Source organism: Sorex araneus, chromosome 5, assembly GCF_027595985.1.
Source record: "Sorex araneus isolate mSorAra2 chromosome 5, mSorAra2.pri, whole genome shotgun sequence".
Classification (NCBI taxonomy): domain Eukaryota; kingdom Metazoa; phylum Chordata; class Mammalia; order Eulipotyphla; family Soricidae; genus Sorex; species Sorex araneus.
Window position 1 is genome coordinate 132,078,153 of NC_073306.1, and position 20,431 is coordinate 132,098,583.

Here is a 20,431-nt window from a genome sequence, read left to right on the forward strand (position 1 = left end):
TCTCTGTAAACATCACCCCAGTCCAAAATGTGCTTTTAAAAAAGAAAACTCGGGGCTGGAGCCATAACACAATGCGTAGGGCGTTGGCCTCGCACACAGCCCACCGGGGTTCGGCCGGGCATCCCCTAGGGTCCCCCGAGCACCGCCAGGAGTGATCCCTGAGTGCATGAGCCAGGAGTAACCCTGAGCATCGCTGGTGTGACCCAAAAAGCCAAAGAAAAAGAAAATAAGAAAGAACACGACTCCTCCCGGCCACTGCGCGGGAAAGGTGGGCACGGGCAGGGGCGCGGGCCCTTGGTCCGTGTGAGATGCACATTCACAGGCGTCGGGGGGCCTCCAGGTGTCCGGGTGCAACTCAAACCCGGCCTGAGACGCTTGGTGAGAGAGAAGCAGCGGTGCGGGGAGTGCGAGTTTTACTTTTCCCTCCTGAATATCACCTTCTTTTCGGACACTGGAGAAACCTTTCGGGGGTCGCGGTTCCAGACCTCGGGCCCTGAGAACCCCGCAGGGGACCTCAGCGGGGAGGGGCGCCTTTCCGAGCCTCAGTTTCTCTCGGGGCGCTTGGTGGAGGCCCGACCGGGTGGGCCTCGGGCAAGCGCATCCCGGGCTTGGGTCCCCCACTCCGTCCCGTCCCTCCCGTCCCCGGGATGGGCAGGGGCCACCCGCGGCGGGTCTCGCGCGGGGTCCCGGCTCCCGGGCACCCACCCGCGGGCTGGACCCCGCGGACGCGGGGATGCGCGCGGGGCGCGCGGGGACACTCACCGCCAGCGCCGGCGGCGCAGCAGCAGCGCGAGCAGCAGCAGCGCGAGCAGCAGGACCAGGGCGCCGAGGACCAGGGCCCGCGCCATGGCCGGGCGAGCGCGAGTGGGCAGCGGGCGGCCGGCCGCCGCCGCGCGTCCAGGTGCCGCCCCGGTCCCCGCCCCGACGGCGCCGCGGGCGGGGGCGGGGCGCGCGGGACCCCTCGCGGGGCAGGGGAGGGGCGAGCGAGGGGCGCGCGCGGAGGGCGGGGAGCACGGGGCGCAACCAGCACCGGCGCCCGCTCGGCGGGGCAGGGGCGCGGGCAGCCCGCGGGGGTGGGGCGGGTGGGTCGCGCCCACCGGTGCTAGGGCGGCCGGCGGCCGGGGGCCTCGGTCCAGGCTGGAGCCGCGTCCCGCTCCCGCTCCCGGCCAGCTCCTTATCTGAGGCGAAGCTGCACTTCCCTTTCGGGGTGGGGGTTGGGGGTGGGCCCGGGAGCCAGAGGCCTGAAGTGGGGCGTAGGCAGTTTGGGTTCTGCCCCGTAGCCTCCTCCTGGGGTCCTCGGGCTTCTCCGGGCAGAAGAGGACCCTCCCATAGCTCCACAGCCAAAGGGGCCCCTCACTCCTGCCGCCGGGCCTTTGCACAGGCTGTATCTGCTCTAGGCTGGGCGAATGGCCCAGGGAGCTCTTCCATCCTCACCTCCCTCTGCTGCTGCTGCTTAGCTGACATCTCTTCCAAGAAACCCTCCCTGACCACCTGTTTTCCCACACTACCACCCTGGTCCATGGCTGTAAACTTGATCTGTTGTCCCTGACATCTCCGCCCCCACTCCGTCAGCAAGCCAGGGATCTGCCCCGGTAATGGCGGACAAGGCAGTTGGAGAAACCCTTGCTGGATCCAGAACATCGGAAAGCCGACGGAGTTTCCTGAACCTCGTGTTTATTTTTCCAGTTTATGCACCGGTGAAGCCAACAGTCCCAAAAAGGCTGCGGGCCGGGCCTGGAGGGTTTTCTCCAAATTTGGGGAGTGCCTCAGGGCAGCCTCCTCACAGGGGGGGTTCACCGCGCCAGATATACTCACCGGCGTAACCCCAGGTCAGTCTGTCCAACCGTCCCAGCCGCAGGGACCCCCAGGGGACAGGACAGAGGAGAGAGGGCCGTGACCCCACTCAGGTGACACGTACACCTGGCTGAGACCCCTCGGGCTTCCCCCGCCCTCTGCTGCGCTGGCTTCAGTCCAGCCTCACGTAGGAGGCAGCGTGGGGTGTCCCCGCTCCCCTCTGACGACTGGGGGAACAGGGTGCTGATGAGGACTGAGTTAGATGATGAGAGCATGAAATCACCCTGCGGGGAGGGAGGCGGCACATAGTAGGTGCTCAATAAATGCCAGCCCTTATAGCCCAAATATCCTCATCCAACCCTTCCCCATTGGCATGTTCCTCTCCCCCCCAGCCCAGGGCAGAGGTCACTCCCCAGAACGTCCAGCAGCTCAGAAGACAGGACAGCTGGGTGTCCTGCTGTGGCCCAGCTCATAGGACCCCAGTGCCCTGACGTCTGCAGGTGGGAAGATCCTGTCCTGTCCCCGTCCAAAGCCGCTGTGGGTCTGAGTTCACCGGGGAACGCCACCTTTTAGGGACTTGTCCTCTAGGTGTCGGTCGGGGGCCCCCCTAAGAGTGATTTTTTTTTCCTTCCCTATCTTCTCCTCCTCCTCCTCCTCTTCGATGTGGGAGGTTGTGTTCATGGGTTTGTTCTTGAGAAGCCAAGGAAACGCGCCAAGCCCCCAACCAGAGCGTCGGTGCAGCCCGGCCCGGGACCAGCTACCTCCCAATGCCTCCCTGGAAGCGGTGATCAGGCGTCTGTGCTGTTAGGAGGCTCCGTGAGTCAGATTTTCTCTTCCATGGAGCCAAAAGCATTCCTGGCACAGGCCTTCCAGCGAGGCTTCGGGGGACGGGGTGAGTAATCGCCCGACCCGAGCCCGTCCTGACACCGGCTCCTGGGGAGCGCTTGCAAATGTTACTTCATCTTATTATTTTTACTTTTATTGCTGCATTATCGGGCGAAGAGACCGTCCAAGTCTCGGGCAGCAGGACCTGCAGGAACAGGCAGGCCCGAGGGCAGCGGAAATTCCAAACCCGGCCCTGGGCACTGACCAGGCCTTTTGCTCAGGACAGGAACGCTCGGGGTTCATGAGGAAGAAGAGGGGCCAGGGGAGAGTCCAGGGGGCGCCGCTGACCCAGGTTCAAGATCCAGCCCTGAATATCGTTTCTGAGCACTGCCAGAAGTGACCGCTGAGCACAGGGCAAGGAGTAAGTCCTGAGCACCGCCAGGAGTGACCCTGAGCACAGAGCAAGGGCTAGGTGCTGAGCACCAGGAGTGACCTCTGAACAAGGCAAGGAGTAAATCCTAAGCACTGCTGGGCATGACCCCTGAGCACTGCCAGGTTTGGCCCCAAAACATAAAAGAAGGTGAGAGGCCGTCACCCGCCTCAGGGCTCCTCCGGCCCAGGTGGGACCCCCCAGGCTTGCGGGCTGAGTTCACCTCCCAGCGTCCCCACTTCTTGCTGCCACACCCAAGGGTCCTGGACAGTCCTTTAAGTCCCAGCCACCTGCTCTGGGCCGTGGCGCGTGGCTGGACGGTGAGCTAGGCCGGGCCCCCGAGGGACCCCAGCACCCCACACACGCAACAAAGCCGCTACGCCGGAAGTAACCCCCCGTGTCAGGCAGACCCTCAGGGAATCTCTGTCTGTTCCTCTGGGGGACTCCCCCCAGCAGTGACGCGCCAGTAGACATCATCCTCGGGGAGTCCCCCTTGCCCGGGGCCTCCGTCAGTTCAAATTGGGACAGGGGTGCTCACCCCCCCTCCCCGTGCCCACTCTGCCAGGGACCAGCTTCTGGCTCCCTGCTGCCTCCCACACGCCCCAACACAGGTCCCAGGAGGGAAACCGCCTTCGAGGCTGAGACCAGAGTGTCAAGGGGTGGGTGCTGGAGCGATTGCACAGCGGGGAGGGCGTTTGCCTTGCACGCAGCCCACCCGGGTTCGATTCCCAGCATCCCATAGGGTCCCCTGAGCACTGCCAGGGGTGGTTCCTGAGTGGAGAGCCAGGAGTAACCCCTGAGCATCGCCAGGTGTGACCCAAAAAGAAAAAAAAAAAAAGAAAGAAACAGAGTGTCAAGGAGGAAGTTGGGCTCCGACTTTTCTTGGGGGGGTAGCGCAGGTGCTCGGAAGATCTGGAGCCCCACCCTCCACCCGTGATCTCAGAGTCAGGCTGAGACCCTGCTGTGAATTGGCAGTGATGCTCGTGGGTGACCCGAGGAGAGGGGGGCACCCCCTGTGGTGTTTGGGGGCCCATGTGGTGCTGGCGGTCGAATATGTACGCTTTGACCATGCTTGTTCTGGTTTTGGGCTGGAGCGATAGCACAGCGGTAGGGCGTTCGCCTTTCACGCGGCCGACCCGAGTTCGATTCCTCCGCCCCTCTCGGAGAGCCTGGCAAACTACCCGTGGCATATATTGGATATGCCAAAAACAGTAACAACAAGTCTCTCAATGAGACCTTACTGGTGCCCACTCGAGCAAATTGATGAGCAACAGGATGACAGTGACAGTAACAGTGTTCTGGTTTGAAGTATTTTCAAAATATTTAAAATATTGTAAGGGGGCTGGAGGAATAGCACAGTGGGTAGGGCATTTGCCTTGCACTGCAGCCGACCCGGGTTTGATTCCCAGCATCCCATATGGTCCCCTGAGCACCGCCAGGGGTAATTCCTGAGTGCAGAACCAGGAATGACCCCTGTGCATCGCCAGGTGTGACCCAAAAAGCAAAAATAAATAAACAAATAAAAATAAGATAAAATATTGTAAGGGGGCTGGAGGAATAGCACAGTGGGGTGGGTGCTTGCCTTGCACACAGCCGACCCGGCTTTGATCCCCCACAGGGTCCCCCGAGCACCGCCAGGAGCGATCTCTGAGCATAGAGCCAGGAGCCAGCCCTGAGCACTGCTGGGTGTGGCCCAAAACCAAAAAAAAAAAAAATTAAATATTTTCATAATGACAGCCCCAGCATTGAGGCCATCGGGACCGTTGGCAACGCTTCTTCATACTAAATTGTTCCTCCTTAATATGTCCATTCCTTGATAGTTCTAGTTGCTGCAGTGACCGCGGGTCTCACGCCTGCCCGGTAGGGGGGCTCCCAAGATTCACTGAGCTCGCAGGGGGGTGGCACTCTGCGTTGCAGGGAGCACTGTGAGAGTGAGAGGGCTGGAGCACTGTGAAGGTGGCATTTTTTTGGGTAGTGACGCTCCCCGTCTGCTCACCAGGGGGCGCTCTCCTGGCCTCAGTGCCCACATCCATGAGGGGCCCTCACCCTTGGTTGTGTTCAAACACACCTGCAGCTGGAAAGGGCTCAGGGCACTGGGACCAGAGGGTGGCACTGCCAGGACGGTGCTCGGTACCAGTGGTGGCACCGGGCACTGAGCTCCCACCTGCACTCAGAGGCAGCTGGCCTGCCACCATGGAGCTCCCACCCCGGGGCACAGGGATAGGCCCTGAACACTGCTGGGTGTGACCCCGAATCCCACCCACCCCGAAACACACCGGACTGTCTCGGGCTGTTTGCCGGGAAGCCATGGCTCACTCTTCCGTCGGGTTTATCCATCTCTCACGGGGAAGTATGCAGCCCCCGGGAGGCAGCCAAGACGGGGTGAGGCGTACAAGGGAGTTCTGGGGGGACGCCAGGGAAGAGTGAGGAGGGGCGGAGGGGAGCATGGGGAGGGAGGGAGGGAGGGAGGGAGGGAGGAGGGAGGGAAGACTGAACTCCTAAGAAAGACCAGCATGGCCAGAGAGGCCCCATTGGAGAGGGGCTGGCGCGAGGGTCCTGCCTCCCTCGGGGGTCACCAGAGCCGCGCGGGAGGGGGCCTGGCTCCCCTGAGACAGAGCAGCCTCTGCGGAAGAAGGGCAGAGCCTCCACCGCCGGAGGGTACCGGGGAGAGGCTGGCGCGCAGCCTCCAAGGCTCCGATTCTCCCCTCCGGAAGCAGAGCCGGGCGCGCGGAGGGCAGAGAGCAGGGCCCGTGCCGCGGGCGGGGGCGGCAAACACCAGTCCCCAGGCCTGCACCGAAGGGAGGCAAGGGGGAGGGTGGGGACAGCGGGGGGCTGGAGGGCTGCCCATCCCCAGGAGGTGCTGGGGCAAAGACATGTCCGGGAGGCAGGTCTCCGGCCACGTGCACACACCGGAGAAGCCCCGGCCTGCACCTGCCCCCGGAGGGAGCCGGGGGGCACGGCCACGGCCACTGCAACCAAGCAAGAGCGGGGTGCTGGGCCAAGTCTCCGGGACGAAAACAGTCTTGGGGCTGTCGGGGGGAGCAGCAAAGGCCCCGCTGACAGGATGTTGGCCGTGCTGGCCTAGGCGGGTAGAGCATACATATATGGACACACACACATACACACAGCACGCACACAGACACACATGGACACACACAAACTCACATACACGGAGACACATGCACACAGACACACAGAAACTCAGACATACATGAACAGAAACACAGAGACATATACACACAGACACACATGGACACAGACACACACAAACACATATACACAGAGAGATATACACAGAAACACGTGAACACACACAAAGATACACATGAACACACATACAGATAAAGACACACAGAGACACAGACACATACACAGAGACACATATACACATGGACACACAGAAACATATACATGGAAAGATACATCCACACAGACACACATCCACACAGAACAAAGACACAGACACGCACAGACACACAAACACACAGACACACATGAGCACACATACATACTCACAGATGAAGACACAGACACACAGGCACACATGAACATACATATACACAGAGACACGTATACACATGAACACACAGAAAGACATACATGGAAAGATACATCCACGCAGACACACATCCACACAGAACAGAGACACAGACACGCACAGACACACAAACACACAGATACACATGAGCACACATACATACTCACAGATGAAGACACACAAAGACACAGACACACATGAACACACATATACACAGAGACACATATACACATGAACACACAGAAACACATACGTGAAAAGATACATCCACACATCCACGCAGAGAGACTCGGACACATACAGACACGCAGACACACGGACACACCCCACACAGAGATGCACGCAGACACACATCGTCGTTCCTATGCCCCCAGGCCTGTCCGTTACACACAGACCAGCCCCTCCCTCCTGGTTAGAGATTCAGTGTCCTTTCTGTTTCCGCTGCCCCACCCCTTCCCCTTGGGCCTCCCCTTGGGGCCCACCCCTGGACCCCTCCCCATGGGCCCCCCTTTGGACCCCTCTCCTCAGGCCCCTCCCCTTGGACCCCTCTCCTCAGGCCCCACCCCTGGGCCTCTCCCCTGGGCCACCCCTTGGACCCCTCTCCTCAGGCCCCTCCCCTTGGACCCCTCTCCTCGGCCCCCCCGCCCCTCCCCTGGGCCCCTCCCCTGGCCCCTCCCCTTGGACCCCTCTCCTGGGGGTGGGGAGGCCGGGCCCCTCCCCTGGGCCCCTCCCTGGGCCCCTCCCCCTGGCCCTCCCCCTGCGCAGGAGGGTGCTGGCCAGGGCTGGGCAGCACAGAGGCCGTGTGGAACCCAAGGGGAGTCGTTGCTGAATCACCCCGAACCCCCACCGCGATGATGGACGGGACCTGCGCGTCTGGACAGTGGGGCGGGCCCGGTGGGGTCACAGAACTGAACGCGGGGGCCGAGAGCACTTGGCAGAGCGGGAAGGGCCTGACGCACACGGAGCAGCGCCCCGATAAGGAGCCGAGTTCCCGGCAGCGTCCACGCCGCGCGTCTCAGACAAAGGGGGGCGCGTGGGGGGAGAGCTCCAGCAGGGCAGCTCCAGGCCGGGCTCTCAGGCTCCCTGGCTTGGACCCGGGGTGTCGAACTTTCCCCCGACACCGGCAACGCTCGGGCCCAAGCAGGTGATGAGCTGCCGCATCTGAGCACTGTCTGGTGGGTTTTATTTTTATCTTCTGTAAAGGTTTTTCAGTCACACCCGGTGATGCTCAGGGGGCACCTCCAGCTCTGCACTCAGGAATTCCTCCTGGTGGTGCTTGGGGGACCCGGTGGGGTGCTGAGGATGGAACCTGGGTGCCCACCCATTGTGCTACTGCTCTGGCTCCTCGTGTGTTAATCTGGGGGCTGAGTCGCAGCCCTCAGGCTCCCCCCGGGCTCAGCCCTCAGCCTTGAATGCTCTGGGCCTCGGTGTCCCCACCTGCAGGGGCCAGAGACGGGAAGGGGTCAGCCTGGCCTGTGTCTGACTGTGTGCGCTAACCCCTTCAGCGCACACTCTGGGCACTTGCTTCCCTGCGCCTGTGCCAGCCCCTTTAGCCAAACACTCTTGCTGTCGTTGGTAAAGTGTTAGGGGGCACAGGGGGTCCTCCCAAGCTCTCTACGGGCGCCAGGGACCTCCCCTACTGACTCTTGTCTGGCCCAGTTCTCAGGCCCGACAATACGGCACTGCTCAGGCCCGGTGCTGAGCCCCACCCCCACCTGTGACCCCAGTGGTGGGGGCGGGGGAAGGTGTGGGGACAACACAAGGGGCTGCAGAGTGACCTCGGATCCCTGCGCACACCAGGCCTGACCACTGACCGGTGCTGTCTTCCCCACCCTGAGGCAGACGGCCGTGCCCGACAGGAGTCACTGAAACGCTCTGGCTGGAGAGAAAGTGGGGGGTGGGGGGCCACTTCGCGGTGGCTGATCCATCCATCCATCCATCCATCCATCGCCAGCACCGCCTGTGAGCCCCTGCCCACCGCCAGGACTATCACTGGGCACCGAGGCAGGAATCAGCCCTGAGCACCACTGGGGGTGGCTCCCCCACCCCCCCAAGAAAAAGATATAAAATAGACGTTCCCTCAGTGTTCCTTCCGCGGGGCTGCGCAGAGGTGGACGGGGAGGAAACAACCCCTGTCCGGCCCCAGGCCGCGCGGCTGTTTGGGTGGCGGCATGTGGGGGGCTGCAGGGGGCGTGGGAAACGCAAGGGTCCCCAGTGACAAAACCACCCTCTAGTCCACACACACACACACACACACACACACACACACACACACACACACCTCCCCCCGCCACCCTCCTGCCCCCGGCTGGAAGGAGGCGGTTGGCAGCCGGGGACCGAGCTGGCAAGGGGTCATGGTCAGGAGTGGGGTGGCCCCACTTGTCTGCTGTCTGCAGCAGGGCAGGGGCCCAGGGGGAGAGGCCCAGGGGAGGGTTCAAGGGGGTGGGGCCAGGGGAAGGGGCCCGAGGGGAGGGGCCTGAGAAGAGGTGTCCCAGGGGTGGGGCCCAGGGGAAGGGACCCAGGGGTGGGGCCCAGGGGAGGGGCCAGAGGAAGGGGTCTGGCAGCAGGGCCAGGCTGGGTGCCGGAGGAGAGCGGCTGCGGGCAAGGGCGGGCCCCCCACTCCCGGTTCCTCAGGATCAGGGTCCAGGCAGCCCCGCAGCCACCCACCCCACCAGGCGTGCTGGCACTTAGGGGTGCAAACGCGATGAGCGGCACCTCGGTCCCCTGGTCCCTCCAAGTGTTGGTGGGTCCGTGACCCACACAGACCCCAAGTGCTGGCCCCGCCCCCCGGGGAACCTGCTTTCTCTCTGGAGAAAGTGGGGGTGCCCACCCACGCCAGCTGGTTTACTTCTGATTTGCCACACAGTGCCCGGTGCGCTCGTGAGGACGCAGGAAAATGCCTGCGTGAAGCAAGAGTGTGCCCCCCCTCTAGAATCCACACCGAAGGACCACAGAGAAGGGAAAACGTTCCCAAGGACGCTCCGGTTTCCGTAAGACCAGGGAAGAGTCGAATCCGCAGGCTGCGGAGTACGGAGGAAACTGCCCCCCGCACCCCTCAAACGAGATGCTTCGGAGCTGGAGGCGCCCCACAGCCAGCAGGGCAACCCGGAAGCCCAACCCGAGCCCACCCTGAGCACGGAGCCAGGACTCAGTCCTGAGTACCACTGGGTGTGGCCCCAAAACCTTGCCACTACCATCGTCATCCCTAGAGCAAGCAGGAGGGGGTGAGTGAGCTCAGACCTGGCGGATCTGAGAGTTCCAGAGAAAACCAACTTCCTGGGAGTGAGTGGGGGGTTCTCCCCGTTATAGAACCCTCCCCACCCCCCAGGGACCAGGATGAGGGATGCTGGGGCAGGAACCCCCAGGCTCTTCTTTGGCTGGGAAAGACAAACTGCAACAATGAATCACAGAGAAAACCCTTGAAGGGAAGCAGCCGGTTGCCAGGCAACAGAGCCCCTCAGGTGCCCCCCTGCCCCCCCCAGGGCAGCTCCTGCCGCAGCCACAGCAGGACAGCAAAGCTTCCCAGGGACCCCGCTGTTACCAAGGCTCAAGAGCCCTGATATGACAATAGAATAAACCCAGGAAAGGAGCGTGCGCGTCCGCCAGCTCAGAGAACATGTGAGCGCAGGCTTGCTCTCTGCCCAGTGCTCTCTCTTTTGACCCTCTGTTCCTTGGCATCACGCCTCTTTGCTGTCCACTCTGGAGAAGCCTGTGTTCTCCCCTGAACACTTTCTTCCTCTCTGTCTTACCCCTCCCGTCCTTCTAAGTTTCATTAAAAACCATCTTGCTTCTGGGCTGGAGTGACAGCACAGTGGATAGGGCGTTTGCCTTGCACATGGCCGACCAGGGTTCGATTCCCAGCATCCCATAGGGTCCCCTGAGCACCACCAGGAGTGACTCCTAAATGTAGAGCTAGGAGTGACCCTTGTGCATTGCCGGGTGTGATACAAAAAAAGCAAAAACAAAACAAAACAAAACAAAAAACTGTCTTGCTTCACCGAAAGACAAAACCGCAGTTAATACCACAGAGGATAAACATTGCATTCAAATCATGAGATTTTTATTTTATTTATCTATTTATTTTTGCTTTTGGAGTCACACACAGCGATGCTCAGGAGTTACTCCTGGCTCTGCACTCAGGAATTAACTCCTGGCAGTGTTCGGTGGACCTTATGGGATGCTGGGAATCAAACCCGGGTCAGCCGCGTGCAAGGCCCTTGCTGCTGTGTAACCCCTGAGCATTTACCAGGGAGCTGGTCCGGCACCACCACTGACCACTGCTTTTTGGGTCTTTTTGGGTCAATGCTTTGTTGCCGCTGGCAGGTGGCCAACCCCAAATCCCAGGGGGGTTGGGAAGGAGTCGAGGGAGCACAGACAGGCCCAGACAAGCTCTGTGTGACCTCTCACTGGCCCAACACTATAAGTTTGGGGTCTATTTACCAACTCAATTGAATTGAAGTTCATTCAATTGAATCTTTTTTCTTTTTCCGCTTTTTGGGTCATACCCAGCAATGTTCAGGGGTTACTCCTGACTCTGCACTCAGGAATCACTCCTGGTGGTGCTCAGGGGACCCTATGGGATGCTGGGGATCGAACCTAGGTTGGCTGCGTGCAAGGCAAACGCCCTCCCCGCTGTGCTATCGATCCAGTCCCCAATTCAACTGAAACTTTACCCACTCAATATTATTCCAGTCTTTCGAAGGTGGGGTGTAGCATAAGGAGACCCAAATACAAGATGCAAAATCACTGAATAGGACAAAACCTGAAATACAAGTTTCAAGAACGCTTTGGAGTGAAAGAGCATAGACACAGGAAAAAAATTGTAATTATCTTTTAATGAAACAAGTGTAATGTTAATATTAAAGCAAGACTAAGAAAACACAAAGTAGACATTTCTTCCTTTTTTCCCCTTTTCTTTCTTTTATTTATTTATGTGTGGTTTGGTTTTGTTTGTTTGGTCACACCCAGCTGTGCTCAGAGCTTACTCCTGGCTCTGTGCTCAGGAATTGCTCCTGGTCGGGCTGACCAGGGACCTATATGGAGCAAGGGTCGGACCAGGGCTGGCCCTGGGCAAGGCAAGCACAAAACAGCAGCCTTTCACGACAAAATCCAAGAACATAGAACCAGAAACACTATCAAAGAGAAATGCACCACGACCAGGAGAGTTTTATTCCAGAAATGCTAAGCTAGTTCATGGTTAGGTAATTTATTAAGGCAATTTATCATATTACTAGATCAGAGCTGATCAGTTATCTGCATCTTTTTTAGGTGCTAAAGAGACAATGAGGGCTGGAGCAATAGCACAGCGGGTAGGGCGTTTGCCTTGCACGTGGCCGATTCGGGTTCGATTCCAGCATTCCATAGGGTACCCCAAGCACCGCCAGGAGTGATTCCTGAGTGCAGAGCCAGAAGTCAGCCCTGAGCATCACCGGGTGTGACCCAAAAAGCCAAAATAAATAAATAAATAAATAAATAAATAAATAAATAAAATAAAAATAAAAAATAAAAAGGCAATAAGAATATTCAGAATCCATTTTGTGTGTGTGTGAGCAGGTCCACGCCAGCAGTGCTCAGTGGGGGGGACATGAGGACAAGGCCAGTAGTGGTCAGTGGGGGGGCATGAGGACCAGGCCAGCAGTGGTCAGTGGGGGGACATGAGGACCAGGCCAGCAGTGGTCAGTGGCGGGGACATGAGTACCATGCCAACAGTGCTCAGGGGACCGTGCAGTTCCAGGGACGGAACCAAGGTCTCACACATACAGGACACATGCTTTACCCTTGGGCTATAGCTTGGGCCCTCAAGGTCTTTGTGTGTGTGTCCAGGTGGTGGTCAGGGGACCACAAGATGCTGGGATCCAGTTCAGGGCTCCGGAATGCAACGCATGCGTTACAACCCTTTGAGCTCTCTCTCAGGCACCCAGCATTCACGATCTTATTTTATTTTATTTTATTTTTTAAATTCTTTTATTGAATCACCATGTGGAAAGTTACAAAGCTTTCAGGTTTAAGTCTCAGTTATACAATGCTCAAACACCCATCCCTTCACCAGAGCATTCACGATTTTAAACTGAAACAGATGTTCACGTGTTTGAGGGCACGCTGCTTATTTGAGAGTCCCTGGGATATTTTCACTAAAGGTGCAACATTAATATCCAACATACAAATGTCCACTCTTATCGCTTTCATTCAACATGGCACTGGATGGTAGACAGGACCGGAAGGACTGGTCAGTACAACAGGACAATCTAGAGAAGCAGACAGATGAAAAGAAGTGAACACACGAAGGAGAAAAAGGCCAGTATGTTGCAGAGGAAGTAAGTCCACGTGCAAGAAACCAGGGTCACTTGGTAAGGTCGAAAGATACAAGATGAGCCAACACTGATCAATTGTGCCCCTTTCTCTCAGTGGGCACTAATCAGAATATACAATGAGGGTCCGAGTGAGTGCATACTCTGCCGGTGATACCCTGCCCCCCACTCACACCCCAGCACTGCGTGGTACCCCAAGCATCTCTAAGCACTGAGCTGGAAGTAGTCCCTGAGCACCCCCAGGTAAATCTCCCCAAGACAATTAATAAGGTAAAATGCTTTCAAAGAGTTCACAGTAGCATAGTGCATATTATAATCTATTGTATACCTTTCAACTTTGTGTTATAATTGCACTGTTGTCCTGTTGTTCATCGATTTGCTCGAGTGGGTACCAGTAACGTCTCCATCGTGAGACTTGTTGTGACTGTTTTTGGCCTATCGAATATGCCATGGGGAGCTTGCCAGGCTCTGGCGTGTGGGCGAGATATTCTCGGTAGCTTGCCGGGCTCTCCGAGAGGGATGGAGGAATCGAACCCAGGTCGGCCACGTGCAAGGCAAACGCACTCCCCACTCTGCTATGGCTCCAGTTCATTGTGTTATAATTACAGTCATAATTATTATTGTTATCAGTTTCTCAATGTTGGGCTCTAAAATGGGTTTTTTTGTTTGTTTGTTTGTTTGGAGGCCATGCAGGAATCACTCGGGGGACCATATGGGATGTCAAGAATGGAAACCAGGTTGGCTCCCCGCCAGGCAAATACCCACCTGCTGTCCCACCTCTCCGGCCCCTCTCTAGAGGGTCAGTGGCAGTGTGGTGGCTCCAAGAACTGGGAGGCAGGGACCAGAGGCACTGAAAGGAGAGACCCACGTGCACGGAAAACTTCCGGGCACACTTCCCATTTCATTCATCTCTTGGGGGGGTGCATGCCTGACGGCGTTCAGGGGCGCCCGGGAGCAAACCCAGGCCAGCCCAAGACGAGACCCCCAGCCCATCTTCACATTCATTCCCCCTCAGTATTTGATTCTCCCAAGAGTGAGGGTGACAGGCTGCGTCTGGGCCACGTCCAGACCCCTGGCCTCAGTGGACAGCCAGAGTGGGGGGCAATCATTCCCCATGGGGGGGGTCAGGGTGTGGGGTGAGCGGGTTTGAAGATGGGCAGGGAGGACCCACGCCCGTTCTGCAGACGAGGGAAGGGACGTCCAGAGCAGGACGAGGATGAGCAAGAATGCCGGGCCTTGGGGCCGGAGCGATAGCACAGCGGGGAGGGCGTTTGCCTGGCACGCGGCTGACCCGGGTTCGATTCCCAGCATCCCATCTGGTCCCCCGAGCCCCGCCAGGAGTAATTCCTGAGTGCAGAGCCAGGAGGAACCCCTGTGTCTCACCGGGTGTGACCCAAAAAAGCAAAAAAATAGGAAAAGAAAAGAATGTCGGACCAGGGCCTCCCGACTTCCTGGCTGGGCGCCCGGGGCAGGAGGGAGTGGCCGCTCTCGGCCGGCTTGGGGGCAGCAGGAAACCAGCCGCCTTCAGCCAGAGGCCTCCTCCTCCCCTCCCCCTCTGGGAGCAGCCCCCCAAAACCCCGCCCTGCCTCGCCTCCGAGAAGCCAGGAGGAGAAAGTCTGTTTTTCCAAGATGCAAAACACAGCCTGGATCGAATAAAACAGCCGAGGGGGGGAGGCGGCCCTGCACGGCAGGTTGGTCAGTGCCGGAACATTCCTCTCTGCCCGCAGACGTGCAAAGTCCGTTAGGTCCTGGCACGCGCAGGTGGTGGCGGCCGGGAAGGCAGCCAGGCCGGGCTCCAGGACACGCCCGTGTTTTCCACAGCGGCGCGGAGGGCAGGGACGTGGCCGGGGGAGGCTGGAACCAAGGGACCCGGGTTCAAACCCCCCAGGCCTGCCCTTTCACTGCGGGCCTCTGGCCTGTCCCCTGGCCTCTCTGGACCTGGGTTCCCCGATGGCCTCCAGTGTCACGGGCGTCGGCTCTGCTCCTCCCCCCTGGCCAGGCCTCATTTCACCCCAGAACTGCGGGTGGGAAGACGCACGTTTAGCTCTGATAGCATCAGGCCAGGACGGGGCTTGCTCTGGCCGGGGCCCGAGGACGGCGCGGTGGGTTCCTGCATCCAGCAGGACTGAGGCCTGGACGGGGCGGGTGGCCGCCAGCTGGCTCAGCAGCCGCAAACGCACAGTCCGGACAGACGCAGTGAAAGTGTGGGTGACTCAGGCCGGCCCTGGTCCAGGTCACCGCAGCCCTCTCCCTCGTCCTCGGGGCATGTGTGTGTGTGTGTGGGGGGGGGGGGGGGGCTCGGCCAGGCGCATCTGGAGCAGACGCGGAGATGGCGCTGGTCTCCCTGGAAGGCTGCCCGGGCGCCGCACCCCCTCGGCCAGACTGAGCGATCGAATGGAGACGCGATCTCCTCTCGCTGTTCTGAAGGCCGGAAGGTCAGCTTTGACTCCTCCGGGCAGGAATCCCGGGGCTTCCTCCGAAGGCTCCAGGGGAGTCCTTGTCACGGGGGGGGGGGGGGGGGGGGCGCTTGAGGGTGGCTGGCAACCCCTCGCTCGGAGCCACGCCATTGGCCGCCCAGCTCCGTCTTCCTGCGTCTCCCCTCGCCCCCCTCCGGGAAGGAGCCAGGGGGCTGCTCTGAGCCCAGCTGATCCCCCTGGGGGAAACATCTCTCGCAAACCCTTGATTCGACCACCGTGACGAGACTTTGCCACATAAGGGAACCATTGTCGGCTCCAGGGATGAAAATCTACTATCCAGGGAACCTGGCAATCGGTTGTGTGCCTCTAGGTGACGCACGTGACTGCGCCCCGTCGTCACTCTAAAACGACAGTGGGTAACCCACCCATCGGCTTCTAGGGGACCAAACGCATTTACCCCACAAAACCCTTCATGCACGGGGGAGAGCGCGTGTTAGCCCGTCCCCGGAGCTGAATTTCCATCTCTGTCTGCCCCTCACTGTCTTCCCAGCCCCCGCCCCGGGGATGAGCCCCGAGCAGGGGTGCTTCGGGGGTGTGTCCTGTGCCCGCCCCCACTGGAGACCCCCCACTGTCTGAACTCAGCTGCCTCCGCAAAGTGCATCTCCTTGTGGAAAGGCATGGCCAGGGCGGGCGGGGCGGGGGCAGCGGTCAGCAGAGGCTGCAACTGACCTGTCTGTGACTCACCGGATTTCTCAAGAGGATGTTGCTGGTCTTGACACGATGCAGCACCAGCGGGTGGGAGATAAGGTGGAGAAGCAGCCGCCGGCCGAAGCCCAAGGTCTGGGGCTGACCTCCCTGGAACTTTCCAGACCGTGAAAGCGCATAGCACCTGCCAGGAAAACAACTGCGCTTGGCCAGGGCTCGGACCTTGGTGGTTCCAGCCATGACGTCACTGCCCAGAGCTGCCCTCAGGTGCCCAGCACTGGCCGGGGTGGGGGGCAGCTCCCCCCTCCCCCACGCCACACTGCCGTGTGGGGCGCATGCAAGCACCACCACCACGCGTGAGAATCCCCGAATCATGGGGGAGTGAACGCCACGGCCAAGCATGTCTCGAACCCGTGTTCACATCAGCAGAGAGGAGGGGAGGGGGGAGGTCAGTGGAGGAGCCTGTGGTGGTCGCGGCCCCGGGGATCTGCTAAGGGGTGTGTGTGTGTGTTTGTTGGGGGCGACTCGGGGCCAGCGACGGGGACGGTCCACTGGGAGAAGCTGGAACCCGTGCCCGGGAGCCCCCCAGGACCCTCTCTCCAGCCTTGGGGCTAATTGCTGGCAGCGCGGGCGGGCAGAGGTGCAGAGACGGGGTCAGGAGGCGAGACCAACCCCCGGGAGAGGGGAAAGTCGGGACTAGGGGTCAGGGGAAGTGGTCGGCGGCAGGAAGGGGCCAGCCCGGCGCCAGTGCTGGCCTCTCCCGCGGGGACACGGGAGCCGCGCCGTGGTCAGTTGGCCTCAGAGACTCGAGAGAAATGAGAGAAATGACGGGTTTGCCCTGCCAGGTCTCGGCCTTAAACACGGGGTTGGAGGTGAGGGGACAATTAAGTAAAAAAAAGAATCTTGCCCACACAAGTGGCCACTTTGCGGGACCCCCCGGGCTTTGTTTACACAGATGGGTGAGCACCATACTCCGACTCTCAGCTGCTGCGGGGACCAGCCTGAGCACACGGCACCGGGGGCCCCGGAGACGCTCCACCCGCCTCCCCGTGGCCTCATCCCTCAATGGACCGTAACGGACCGGTGCCGGGAGCCGGAGGGCACAGGGCCCACGGGGAAGCGGGTGCCACGCCATATCCCCCCCCTCGTTTGCAAAGTAGCCAAAATAGGTCCAGAGTCGGTGTCAACAGAAACGTGACTGTGTTTAAGATGGCCAAAAGAACGCTCGTGAGTAACGTCCGTTTGCCACGGCGCATTTGGCGGCTGTCCCCTAGGAGTCACTCCGACACGAGGGACAGGGAGACATTGTTGCAGGACATGTTGCAACAATCTATTTAGTAGCCCCATGACCATACCAAACTGTAGCTGGAAAGCTCTAGAATTCTGACACTGAACAGCAGGAGAGGAAGCAGGCGTTAGGATCGAGTGAAGCCGGATAGCTTGATCTGTTTGCTCAATCCTAGTGTTAAAGGGCCAGGCAATTTGGAAGGTGACCGCAAATGTCTGATGAAAATAGGGTGGTGTCGGGGCTGGAGCGATAGCACAGCAGGTAGGGCATTTGCCTTGCACGCGGCCGACCCGGGTTCAATTCCCAGCATCCCATATGGTTCCCTGAGCACCGCTAGGAGTAATTCCTGAGTGTAGAGCCAGGAGTAACCCCTGTGCATCGCTGGGTGTGACCCAAAAAGTAAAAAAATACAAAACAAAAATGAAAATAGGGTGGTGTCGAGCTTGGATGTACAACTGTAGCCTCATAAACAGTCCCCCGAGAGGAGAAGGAGAATCAGGATCTAAGATGGCACTCTCCAAAGGCATCTCCTATGCCTTGGCAGCATACTATCAGTGAGTACGTTAAGCTTTGGATTATACTTCTTTTTTTTGGGGGTCACACCTGGCAATGCACAGGGGGGTCACTCCTGGTTTATGCACTCAGGAATTACCCCTGGCAGTGCTCAGGGGACCATATGAGATGTTGGGATTCGAACCCGGGTCGGCCGCATACAAGGCAAACGCCCTACCCGCTGTGCTGTCACTCCAGCCCTGGATTATATTTCTTAATAGCTGCTAAAAGAGCCTGTTGCTCAGCACCTCGTGCAGCCCTTCTTTAGTCGGGAAGCCGTGAGGGGCACCGTCAGTGGTGAACGCAGCACAGCCACTAGAGGAAACATCAGAGAAAACAGTTCAAGTCTGAGGCAAAGAATCGCTGACAAATATTTTTGGAAAAATATAGGAGGTTCTCAACGAAACCTGAGGCAAGTTGTCAGCAGGATATTGATTACCAGTAACTGCTTCAAAAGACAAAAATGCTGGGCCGGAGCGATAGCACAGTGGGGAGGGCGGTTGCCTTGTACGTGGCATCCCATAGGATCCCCCAAGCACCGCCAGGAGTAATTCCTGAGTGCAGAGCCAGGAGTAACCCCTGAGCATCGCTGGGTGTGACCCAAAAGGCAAAAAAAAAAAAAAAAAGACAAAAATGCTAGTGCCCGTGTCTCCGATGTTTGAAACAATCAATCAACTTCCTGTTTTGTGTAGGGAACAATAATTTTTTATCAGGATCTTTACCAAAAAGTAATTGACTCCTGGGGCTGGAGTGATAGCACAGTGGGTAGGGCGTTTGCCTTGCACACGGCCGACCCGGGTTCGAATCCCAGCATCCCATGTGGTCCCTGAGCACCACCAAGGGTAATTCCTGAGTGCATGAGCCAGGAATGACCCCTGTGCATTGCCGGGTGTGACCCAAAAAGAAAAAAAAAAAAAGTAATTGACTTCTGCTTCTGCCCTTATGGATGAGTGATACACGGGTCTCTGAGTATGAAAGAAGAGATTTCCTAGGGATGGCTTTTGGAGCCATCCGAGAGGTCCGTCTGGCCCAAGGGCAGCCTATATTGAGATTGAGTACAAGCATGCACAGCAAAAACGGCCAAAAATAGTCAAGAAATTTTAATTGTGCCATAAACAACGGCAACTTCTAGTTTTTCAAACGCTTGCATGGTGGCAGCCGTTAACTGGTGTGGGGAAGTGGGACCTGCTTCCCCTTTCAAAGTGTCAAATAGAGGCTCAAGATCTCCTGTGGTCAGTCTTAGAGGTGGCCTCATCCAATTTATATCTCCAAGGAGCTTCTGAAAATCATTAAGGGTCTCCAAGAAATCTGTTCTAATCTGTAGTTTTCATGGGATGATAACATCTTGCGATAACCGATATCCTAAATATTCAAAAGGTGCCCGCCGCTGAATCTTCCCGGGAGCCGGGTGCAGTCCATGCTCTGTTAGCTGTTGCTTTAACAAGCCTGTTCTTGAGGAGCAGCTGTAAGTGTATCATCCGTATAATGTATAGTAGCTATTTCCTGCAAAGCATCCTGCACAGGTCTCACAGTGGCAGCTACATACTTGTATTTTATTTTATTTTTGGGTCACACCCGGCGATGCACAGGGGTCACTCCTGGCTCTGCACTCAGGAATCGCCCCTGGCAGTGCTCAGGGGACCCTATGGGATGCTGGGAATTGAACCCAGGTCAGCCACGTGCAAGGCAAACGCCCTCCCCGCTGTACTATGGCTCCAGCCCCAGGGTTGACTCAGATTAGGACTAGAAACGCTAAAAGCAAATCGCTTGCCATCAGCTTCAGTGGAAGGAAGAGTGTCAAAGCAATCTTTTATGGCAGTGGGGCTAGGTGAGCCAAGTTGCAGAGTAATAATTATCAATTTCTCCAGAAAAGGACAAAAAATGCTAGGGCTCATGATTCCAAACTGTAGTAAAATATGGAAAAAAGAGGGTTAAAATGCTCACAACATGCATGTGTTTCATTGACTTACATATTCTTTCAATCTTTGCCCACTCCATCACTCCCAGTGGACTACATTCTATAGTTTATTAAATAACTTTAACCTTAATTTTAATTTTTCTTCAGTACACAATGCAAATAGCTATATATGCAGGTTAAGCCTGTATTTTTAGACAATCCTTGAAATTAACTCCAGATGGGAAAAGGGAGCAAAGTTTTGGATTGTCTATATTTTATCTTAGTACGAAGGTCAAATATTCCTTCTAGTTTTCCGTTTTACTTCCTATTTCCTTTCATAATTTTTTAAATAAAACGCTTGCCAAAATACTTTAAACTTCAGGGGCTGGAGTTGATAATATGGCAGATAGGGCGTTTGCCTTGCACGAGGCTAACCAGGGTTCGATTCTCAGCATCCCATATAGTCCCCTGAGCACCGCCAGGGGTAATTCCTGAGTGCGGAGCCAGGAGTAACCCCTGTGCATCGCTGCGTGTGACCCATAAAGCAAAACAAAAGCAAAAACAAAAACCAACCTTTAATCTTTAAATTCTTGTTTTACGACAAATACATACTTGTTTTTTTGGACATATTCTATTTAAAAGGCATTCAACAACTTTTAAGTCCTAGATATTAACTT

The 20,431-nt window shown here is 57.8% G+C and overlaps 1 protein-coding gene across 1 annotated transcript in view; it reads right to left on the bottom strand.

Annotated features, from left to right (window-relative positions):
* The window catches only part of PTGIS (prostaglandin I2 synthase), a 40,049-nt gene extending 39,148 nt beyond the window's left edge, over positions 1-901 (bottom strand). Inside the window, exon 1 of the mRNA XM_055139364.1 lies at positions 763-901. Coding sequence (XP_054995339.1) covers positions 763-848 — 86 coding nt within the window. The 5' untranslated portion in view covers positions 849-901. The remainder of the gene's footprint in view (positions 1-762) is intronic.
* Positions 902-20,431: the final 19,530 nt, after the last annotated feature.